The sequence below is a fragment of the Frankliniella occidentalis genome, unplaced genomic scaffold, assembly GCF_000697945.3.
Source record: "Frankliniella occidentalis isolate FOCC.00 unplaced genomic scaffold, Focc_3.1 Scaffold37, whole genome shotgun sequence".
Taxonomy (NCBI): Eukaryota; Metazoa; Arthropoda; class Insecta; order Thysanoptera; family Thripidae; genus Frankliniella; species Frankliniella occidentalis.
Genome location: NW_026267167.1, coordinates 901,205 through 911,358, shown reverse-complemented (window position 1 = coordinate 911,358; position 10,154 = coordinate 901,205). Strand labels below are relative to the sequence as shown.

Below are 10,154 nucleotides of genomic sequence, written 5' to 3'. Positions count from 1 at the left end.
TCGCGAACGACTCTTCTTGCTTGTCTTCAAACGAGCTTCCTTTGATTTCTAGTTTAATCACTGGCAAAAATACTGCTTCCGCCAGGCTTCTCAATGAGAGCCCCATTTTATTCACACTTTGCAACTGTAAAGTTCCAGCCCGTTCTTTTTAAACAATCTCCAAGACTGTCTCTACTGGTAAAGTTCTCTCCCTTCTCGCTCTTTGTTTCCTAGATATTTCTTTTCGTAGTTTAAGAGAGCGTGCCAAAATAATGTATGTTTTCAAAATCATTACTGTCGAATATCACAACTACGAAATTGTTTTATTATACATTTTTACATTGGTTATAATACCATACAAAGCTATGGAAAAATTGACAGTAATAACAGGGAAGTCCCGCAAAAACACTGATGCCTGACTGTACCTGAAGTGCGGCAAAAATACCCAAAGATGAAAACACTACAAATCCAGTCATGCCATCTAGAGTGAAAATAGCACACAATAAAAAATGTCAGTCAGAGCGATAAGTCGAACAACTACTCACGGCAATAATAATGAGATATTATCTCCTACGGTTGGTTATAGTAGTGATAGCGTTTGACGAAATAGTCAATAAACACATTGAATTCAGGAAATTTTTCGCACCTATGATTTAACATTGGCGTGTGACCACATAGTGGTCATGCTCGCGATGTAATCGTCCCGCCTTAACTTAAACTAGCTCTTTACAGATCACAAGGACGAGTCATATAGGAAAAAAAAGATGCAGGTGCAAGATCCGACCGATACATAGAACTCCACCCCAGAAAGAAACACCAAACACCCCCACTCCGTCTGAAGGACAAAAAACATAGCTTTTCCTCCCCCTCCTCACCCGCTCCGTTCCCCACCCCCTAGGAGCTCCCTTTAGAGCCGATCGGCGCTACTGAAGACTTCTCAAAGTGACGTTAATGTGACTACAATGTTTTCGCCATTATATTGTATCTCGGAAGGAAAGATTGGTGCCATGAAATCGGAGTCAATAACGGCTTCATTTTGACATCCCCATGCATGGCGCGATCTGTACGACTACACCTCACTTATTGACCTTAGTTTTCCAAAACCGATCTAGTTCGTCGATTTGGAATATTTCAGTCCTTTGTCCTGTCATTATAGAAAAATCGTCGGAATGGCGCTGATAATCCTCAGAACCCCAAGCCTTTGTCGCTTCAGCCGCACGAGTACCGGCCACTCATGGAACTGCTGGAGCGAGACACGGACAACTGGCTGGGAGAGCGCTTCACGGACTGGATCTTCTTGAGGAGGATCTGGAATGGCGTCAAACAGCGGGTGAGCACCGCGACGAAGAGGTCACGTCCACGACGAGGACGTCCCCGCCGCCGGCCTTACCTGGTTCTCGCGCTCGATGTCCCTGCCCCGGCGCACCCTGTTGACGGCGTGGCTGCAGTGGTGGGTGGACGGCGGCGCCAGGAAGGGGGCGGCGCCGACGGCCGAGGGCCTCGGGGGCGGCGTCGGCGCCGTCCTGGTCGGGGGCGGCCGCGCGCGCTGGCCCACGATGCGGCGCAGCAGGCGCTCGTTGTCGCGCTGGATGCGGCGGGCCTCGTCGTTGGAGAAGGACATGTTGAGGCGGCGGGACCGGCCCCCGCGGCCGCGGCCCGGGCCCGGCGGCGGCGCCCGCAGCGGCACCGGCAGCGAGCTCGCCGAGCTGCATCACGAGGGTCATGGATGAGGTGTGGCCCTCCGCTGCCGCGCTCCAAGCGCCCTCCTCGGCCGCAGCAAGCAGCAAGCCGACTCTCGACAATTGGGATAGACTGTCCCGGCGGGCGGGCGAGCCGGGTGGGCTGCCTACTCGCCGGGTGGCCTCGCCTGCTCACCCGATGGGACGCGCCCGGTGCAGCGCCTTGGTGATGGCCTCGATCGCGTCTTCGGCGTCCGTGTCGTCCGAGTCCTCGTCGCCGACGGCCACGCTCGACACCGCGGTGATGGAGGACACGGCCCTCGTCTTCCTGTTGCACACGGTGAGCGTCAGCTCCTGGATGGCCACGCACTCGTCGTCGTCGTCCTCACCCTCTGGCAGGTACACGATATGGACAAATACAACAATAGTTATTATTCATTTTCTTTTCAATGCGAGAGAAAAGGGTTCGTAGAGAGGTGATGCACAAGTACCGCCATCGCTGATCGCCGCGCCCGCGCTGTCCTCGGAGGCCTCCGATGACGACGACGACGCCGGGGCGCTCACCACCAGCGCGGGCAGTTCGCGCGTGGGCGCAGATGGGGTGCTTGCAAGCGGCGCAACCTGCGAAACCTGCTGCGCCTTCTCACGGGGGACGTCATCGGCCTCCCCCGGGAGGCCATCTAGACCATCTGGAGCAGCGGAGCCATCTGCAGGTGGCCGTTCAGAGGCGCCCGGTCCGCTCGGCTCATCCGCAGCCTGGGGACATGCGCACAACAGACCCGTGCCAACTGCAGTTCAGTAAACTCATCGATTTGGATCTGGGATTCGTTAAGTTAGTCGACGCCGATGCTTTTAAAAGGACTAATTAAAACATGTAACGTTCCCGTACCTCTGACTCTGTGGCGTCTGTCCTGGTGGGGGCGCTGGTGTCGCTGTTCACGGCCCGAGCCGCCGTCATTTGATCGATTGCCTCCGTCGGGGCCGCCGCTGGGCGCTGCGCGGCCACCACCACGTCTTCCAGGACGTCGTCGTCGCCGTCCCCGCCGTGTCCGGGAGGATCGATATCGCCCAGCTGCCGATACGACCACGGCCGTGTGTATTTTTATCCCTGACATTATATTTTCGTCGAGGCCGCGTGGTGGTCGCTTGGTCGCGGGGTACCGTACCTGGTCCTGGTGACGCTCAAGATTCGCCTCGTCATCGCCGTCCTCGGTGCGGGCCGTGTCCAAGGGTTGCGGCAGGGATGACGACGAGGACACCAGGCTATCGCCGCCGCCACCGCTACCGCTGCTGCAGGTCGGCGTCGGGCCGGCCGTGAGCCTCGGGGACGGCAGGTTCCCGTCGTCATCACGGTGTTTCGGCCCGGCGCCGGGGGGCGTCCGCGGGGCGCCGCCCCCGCCGGCGTCGTCCTCCCCACGCCAAGGCGACGTCGACGACGGCGCGCGCGAGTCGTCGAAGAAGTCAAAGTCGATGTCGCGGTCGAAGTCCGCCCGGAGTGTGAACAGGCCGTACGCCCTGGAGCTCTCCATGGAGCTGGCCAGGTCGGCGGCCATGCCGGAGGGCGGCAGGTGTTGCGACAGGTAGCGTCGCGGCTGCACGCCCCAGCCCGCGCATCACCGCCGACATGTACTACGCCGTGACGAGGCCCGCGCGCCTGCCCCCGCGACACCCCGCTCGGCACTGTGCGCACTGTGTCACTTAGGCCCCACAGCCCGCCACTGTCGCGGTGGCGGCACGGGCGGGACGTGGTACGGTTGTTTGCGGTGGCCGCGGGGCCGGGTTCCCATGGCAACAGAACAGCCAGGCACTACTTTAAAGTTCTCCAGCTTCCCGCCAAAATGCCGTCCGGCGCGCCCCGTCTTGCAGCGGTGCGTAAAGCCATACGACGAACCTCAGGAGAAAACTGTAACTTTATAAAGAACAAAACTGCCACCAGTAGATTTTAAACTGGTACTAGTTTGAAAGTTTGGCGGGATTTAGGCTGGTGGTGCACGTCAAGGGCAATTTTTCATATTCAGCGCAGGGTGGCTTCTTACGTCAGAATACGATTCGTATACCATTGTAACGGAAGAGAGGCTAAAAGTCTAATTTGCTATGACTATGAGAACTCCAACAGTCAAATTTATTCTTTGTAATTTTTGGTTATTGAAAATTTCATGAAGTGGGGGGTCTTATTTTGTAAAACTGTGTTCACCGATGAAAGTATAAACATCAGTTATCTCTGTTCACGTGTGGACCAAGGTCATGTTAACAAAATGATGTTCTATTTCGTAGATTTCTCATACGTCTGGCGCTGGCGCTGGTGGTGGGGGAAGCTGGAGCGGAGTTGGGAGTTGGAGCTGGAGCTCAGCGTAGCCTAGGCGTTTGTTTGGAGCCGCGCAGTTATTCCGGTTGCTCAAAGATTTCGTTACTTTTAGGACTTTTCCAGGTTTAAATACACGTACAGCTAAAATGTCCGACGTTGACGACGACTTCATGTGTGACGAGGAGGAGGATTATGGTTTGGTAAGATCGTAATACAACCGTAACACATACCGACAAACAAGCCGTAGCAGTACATGTCATCTAACCTGTCAATGGACCAGAAATATGTTTTCCAGATTAAGAATGTATCCCCACATTTTGTGTCAATTTGTTTTATTCCAATTGGTTGCACATTTTTTAATGAATTTTTTAAATTTTTCGAATGGTTTGATCCAAAATAACGTGACATGCACGTTTGTTACTATTGAACATCCATTAGAATGTTTGAAGTTTAATTCTATGTTGTCATGATTATTTTAATATATGCCTGATGTAATTTGATCTTAATAAATTTTCCATGTCATACAGAGATTTAGGTACACTGTATTGTACAGTATATGTTCTCGAATGTCATGAGTTGTATGCTCATTTTTAACACTGTTCTACCTTTTCGTAGGAATACTCTGAGGACAGCAATTCAGAGCCAGATGTTGATTTGGAAAATCAATATTATAACTCCAAAGCGCTAAAGGAAGATGATCCTGCAGCAGCTTTAGCGTCGTTCCAGAAAGTTCTTGAGCTAGAATTGGGAGAGAAAGGAGAATGGGGATTTAAAGCTTTAAAGCAAATGATTAAAATTAACTTCAAAGTTGTAAGTTTCTTTGAATTTTTTATGAGAATCTTATCACCTGTTAATAGTGTCTTTTATGTAATTGTACTTCTTTTTCTTAGGGTAATTTTACAGAGATGATGACACGATACAAGCAATTACTGACCTATATCAAGACTGCAGTGACTAGGAATCATAGCGAGAAATCTATAAATTCCATTTTGGACTACATCTCTACATCTAAAAATGTAAGGCTGTTGGCTATTTTGACAATGTTTTGTTAGCTTAAAGTAATTTGTTGTGTTTGACCATGAACTACTGTTTATAGATGGAATTACTCCAAGATTTTTATGAAACTACTCTTGATGCCTTGAAAGATGCTAAAAATGATCGTTTATGGTTTAAAACAAATACAAAACTTGGCAAACTGTATTATGATCGGAATGACTTCAATAGATTGGCTAAAATTTTGAAGCAGCTCCATCAGTCATGTCAGGTAAGTGTAATTCCCATGAAAAAAAATCTGGCAAGAAGCTGCAGCATTACTACAATCTGTTTCATGTTTATGTTTAGACTGATGATGGGGAAGATGATCTGAAGAAAGGAACACAGCTTCTGGAAATATATGCTCTAGAAATTCAAATGTACACTGCTCAGAAAAATAACAAGAAACTAAAAACCCTTTACGAGCAGTCACTTCACATAAAAAGTGCTATACCGCATCCTCTGATTATGGGTGTCATTAGAGGTACTGTAGTATTTTACTGGGTTGTTACAGACAAGGCAGTCAGAAATTGGAAATTATGTCAGAGCAAGTCAGTAAAGTTGTGGCCCTAGTCAGTAAAATTTATCACTGACTGATTCTTTCCAAATAATTGTGTTATTGAGTGCAAACAAATTTTGTGCTTCCCTCCTTGCCCTAAAAGCCATTAAAATTTGGGATTTTGCTCAAGAAAAAGTGAGGGAAAAGTCGGTAAAATTAGAAGTCCCAACCTTGTAACAACCCATTTTTTTTCATCATCTAGTACTTTGTTTTATTTCTTTTCTAAACACTTTTCTTGTAATAACAGAATGTGGTGGCAAAATGCATTTGCGTGAAGGAGAATTTGAGAATGCACATACTGACTTCTTTGAAGCATTCAAAAACTATGATGAATCAGGCAGTCCAAGAAGAACAACTTGTTTGAAATATTTAGTATTGGCAAATATGTAAGTTGCTTTTATTTTTTCCTATGACAAATGATATTTTTATGTACCCGCTGTACCAAGTAGCAAGTACTTAAATTTAATTATATTGTTTGCTTTCTCTGAACAGGTTAATGAAATCTGGTATCAATCCATTTGATTCTCAAGAAGCCAAACCATACAAAAATGATCCAGAAATTCTTGCTATGACAAATTTAGTTTCATCCTACCAAAATAATGATATAAATGAATTTGAATCTATTCTTAAAGAACACAGAAAAAATATTATGGATGATCCTTTCATCAGAGAGCATATTGAAGGTATGATTCGTTATACTACTATATGTGCATGTGCAATCTTATTTTTTATCTCTGTATACTACAATTTCCTTTGTGTAAATTTTTTGCTTTCAGATTTACTTCGTAATATACGTACTCAAGTTTTGATGAAGCTTATTAAACCCTACACTCGAATCCACATCCCATTTATTAGTAAAGAACTTAACATTGATGTCACAGATGTGGAGTGTCTTCTGGTGTCCTGTATCCTAGACAAGTATGTATTCAGGGTCGGCTTCCATTATATACGTACATTAGTTCTTCAAAATCTAATGTTTCCTCTTCTTTTTTTTTCAGTACAATTCAAGGTCGTATTGACCAGGTGAATCAAGTATTAGAATTAAGTCAAGAATCAACATGTGGAGCTCGTTACCAAGCATTGGACAAGTGGACCAAGCAGCTGGGAGGCCTTCATCGAGCTATTGTTAGCAAGATGGCCTAACATGAGGACTCATTGTTGCACTGAATGCAGCAAAAGTTTGTGAGTTAAGAGACCCCACCCAGTAATGTGTGCGAATTGTGATTTCATCTCTATACCTCTTCCTTACAATTTTACAATAACCAGCAAGGCAAGAGGCTGGAAAGAAGTACAATCAATTAAATAGGCCACCCCTTGAGCAGACCAGTAAAACATCCAAATTCCTTTTAATTTTTGTCTTAAAGATAACCTATTGATAAACCTCTGTAAGGGTCTTTTTGGAGATTGTTTTTTGAATCATAACACCACCCTAATAGTCTCTGTTTTTAGACAGGTTGTGCGTTGTGTATTTAAGTCTTTATGTAAATCATAATTTTCATTAGGTCTTAGTTGCCCTGTTTTAATAAATAGGCTGAAATGACATTTAAAAATCATTTTAACCAAAAAGCTCTTCTGAAACATCAGAGAAATAAGATGTGCAGTACACAGAACAGACCTGTGTTGACCAGTGAAGCAGGAAAATTTATCATCAACATTCAAATATTTTGCAGTGCCCATCAATGGTCAGGTTGTAAAAGTAACTTCCAACGGAATGAAGTAAAAATAATACATAGATATGTGCAAAACCAGCAACTCCAAAGCAAAGTTGTGTAATTTAAACTGTTTCCACAAATTCTAGTTGACTTTAGTTTTCTGCTAACTTACACTGGATCAAATAATCGAGAAAATGCTCACAAGACAATTTGGAAGAGGGAGACTTGCTTTGACTTTTTAGTAATTGCACTTATTTAATTGTAATGACCTGCGTTATCCAATCAGTAAAATATCTCATCATGACCAACCAGTCTTCTCAATAAGAAAGATCACAGAAGTTAAGCAAAGCTGCCACTGTTCCTTCGAACAGCACAGAAAAAATGACAGACAAGTGGCAACTTTTACGGGCAGCCCCTCATGGTTGTTCTTCTAGTTACACTCAGAACATATGCACATTCCTCAGGTATATTTTGTAGGTATGCAACAAGAATCCTCAACTATCCGTCCTACTCTCATTTAAGAGATTTCAGGGATGTCACATATTAAAAGAATTAAATGTGGAAATGCTGGCCCAAAGAAATTTTCTGGAGGACATTGTTTTGTTTGATTGACTTCCAATGATCTCTATCTATAAATAATTTATACTTCTGAGGGGAGTGGGGAAGGGGGGGTTCGCCTCCCCCCCTTCCCCTAAACCATGCCAGCGGCGAGCTCGCTGCAGTCGCGGTAGACGCGTTGGGGTCTCGGCTGACAAGGCATTGACGCATTGATGAGCGTCTAGGGCCTTGATACAATAGACTTCTAACACCAATCAGCGCTCCCACACCGGCACGGGCGGGTCGCGGTCGTCCCATCACTCGCCTCGTTCGTGACAACGTCACAAATACCGACCTGCTCGACATGCCTCTCCTTGATTACCGAATGCAGTGGTCAGGGTCGCAAGGCGCAAGCCCATGGAGCACGGTCGGTCTGTTGCGCTCGAGTGCAGGTAGTCGCACACCAGTGCGTTGCCTGAACGCGACAGGCACAGAGGGCCCGCTCTGTGCTTGATTTACAGTCGCCCTGCACACGCACCGACACCGCCCAGGACATGTCGCGACTCCTCGGACCCTTGGCGGACGTGTTGGGTCGCTGGGGGGCGGGGTTCTGGTCGTATGCTGGTCAGTATTAATATTAGAAAAGAACGAGTGTTGTTGCACACGACGGGTGTCTTGCCAACCACCAGTACCTGGTCCGGGTGGTAGCCGCGGTCGCCGTGGCCTCCGCAGGGGACTCGGTCACGGTGGTCGCCGTGGTCTCCGTATGGTACTCGGTCACCGTGGTCACGGCATGGTCTCCGCATGGTACCCGGCAGGGTGGTCACGGCCTCACGGCATGGTGCCAGGCCACGGTGGTCGCCGTGGCCTCCGCAAAGGACTCGGCCACGGTGGTCACGGCATGGTACCGGGCCACGGTGGTCACGGCATGGCACCGGGCCACGGTGTTTGTTGTGGTCACCGCGGTACCCGGTTTAACAGGGGTAGGAAGAACCCGGTTCGACGGGTAGAGTAGAACTGGGCCTCCCGGGTTTTCGCTGGAACCGGCTTGTATTGTCTCTCACAGGCGGGTGTAACCATAGACATAATGTACGTGTGCAACCGGTTCCTGTGGGTGTTGCGCGGGGTACCCGCGACTGTTCAATCAGTTTTACCCCTCGGCCCGTTCGTACCCTGGGGGCGGACGGGTACCCGAGGCCCACGATGCTCACTCCCGGCTCGGCGCAGACCCCCGGACCGAGCACCTGCCGATGTCGAGGAGCCCCCTACCCGTGTTGGCCATCGTCGGCGCCTACCTGTACTTCTCGCTGTCGTACGGCCCACGCTTTATGAAGAACCGACAGCCCTTCAAGCTGGAGAGGGTCATGCTGGTCTACAACGCGGTGCAGGTCGTCTGGTGCGCCTACCTCGTCGAGGAGGTGAGTCCTCGCAAAGGTAGAAGAATAGTGAGTGAAACAAATAAAAAACGTCCCCGCCGGCTGGATGCTTTCGACCATTCGGGAACGTTTAACGTCCTTCCCGCTTCTCTCTCTCTCAACTTGACCCTTTGTTTCCGTGCAGTGCCTACGGCTGGCCTGGGGAGGGACGTATAACTGGATCTGTGAGCCTATCAACAGAGCCAAGACGCCGGAGAGCCTTCAGGTAAACCTCTAAAACAACAAACGAAACATTGATCTTGAGCTAACAGACGTGAGCATTTTGAAATTGCATGCGCAAAACAACGCAAATACCAGCAAATACACACATTGGGAGTGAAAAAAAAGGCCTGTATGTTTTCACATGTCTTTTCGTTTCGAGTGAAAATTGTCTTTTTTGACAATGTTGAGGAATAGTTTCCTCTTTAATCGACCACCCCGTCTTTTCTATATGGAGTGGAGCTCAAATAATCAGCTCTGTTTGTGTCCCAGTTTGCCCAAGCCTGCTACCTCTTCCTCCTCCTCAAGATCGTGGACCTGCTGGATACGGTGAGGCTGACTGCTATAGCGTGAGCGTGACGGCGTACTGCTCTGCTCTGCCGGAGACAGACGTCCGGATGGTCCGGTGGGGTTCGTTGGCACATTCTTTTTCCCAAACGCACAATTTATCTCACCACACACACACACACAGGTATTCATGGTTCTGCGGAAGAACGCCCGACAAGTGTCGTTCCTCCACGTGTACCACCACTCGCTCATGGTCATCACGGCGTGGGCGTGCGTCAAAACTGCACCAGGTGAGAGAATGTCTGGCTGGGCCCGGGTGGAAGGATCTACACTTTAGACTACATCAGTTTTCTAAGTTTTTTCACAACTTATAATGCAGATAGAGTGCATGCGGGGCTAAGTCAGAAGTAGGGTTTCAAGTGTGTCTATATGGTAGTTTCAGTGTTCTGAAACTCCAGTTAAAGTACAGAAAAATGTGCTTAAACTACA

General features: G+C 48.3%; 3 protein-coding genes across 9 annotated transcripts in view; 2 read left to right on the top strand and 1 right to left on the bottom strand.

The window, feature by feature from the left end:
* Window positions 1-281: 281 nt before the first annotated feature.
* On the bottom strand, window positions 282-3,430 carry LOC113217587 (cilia- and flagella-associated protein 97-like). Its single transcript, XM_026437544.2, has 6 exons — window positions 2,825-3,430; window positions 2,548-2,730; window positions 2,150-2,414; window positions 1,855-2,050; window positions 1,370-1,685; window positions 282-1,287 (listed from the first exon to the last, which is right to left on the bottom strand). Exons 1-6 carry the CDS (start codon window positions 3,209-3,211, stop codon window positions 1,189-1,191), a joined length of 1,446 nt encoding a protein of 481 aa, XP_026293329.2. The 5' UTR covers window positions 3,212-3,430; the 3' UTR covers window positions 282-1,188.
* A 532-nt stretch (window positions 3,431-3,962) lies between these two features.
* On the top strand, window positions 3,963-7,094 carry LOC113217582 (COP9 signalosome complex subunit 2). Its single transcript, XM_026437540.2, has 9 exons — window positions 3,963-4,163; window positions 4,579-4,773; window positions 4,854-4,979; window positions 5,060-5,227; window positions 5,305-5,479; window positions 5,802-5,940; window positions 6,047-6,237; window positions 6,331-6,472; window positions 6,553-7,094. Exons 1-9 carry the CDS (start codon window positions 4,110-4,112, stop codon window positions 6,695-6,697), a joined length of 1,335 nt encoding a protein of 444 aa, XP_026293325.1. The 5' UTR covers window positions 3,963-4,109; the 3' UTR covers window positions 6,698-7,094.
* A 928-nt stretch (window positions 7,095-8,022) lies between these two features.
* Window positions 8,023-10,154, top strand: part of LOC113217585 (elongation of very long chain fatty acids protein) — a 13,058-nt gene continuing 10,926 nt past the window's right edge. Inside the window, exons 1-5 of one of the 7 annotated variants that reach the window (XM_052266298.1) lie at window positions 8,049-8,367; window positions 8,971-9,161; window positions 9,304-9,384; window positions 9,651-9,707; window positions 9,850-9,955. In XM_052266298.1, the coding sequence (XP_052122258.1) occupies window positions 8,298-8,367; window positions 8,971-9,161; window positions 9,304-9,384; window positions 9,651-9,707; window positions 9,850-9,955 (505 nt within the window). In that variant the 5' untranslated portion in view covers window positions 8,049-8,297. Of the gene's footprint in view, window positions 8,368-8,970; window positions 9,162-9,303; window positions 9,385-9,650; window positions 9,708-9,849; window positions 9,956-10,154 lie in introns of all 7 variants that reach the window. The other 6 variants (XM_052266292.1, XM_052266297.1, XM_052266293.1 and 3 more) reach the window with 6 other exon arrangements.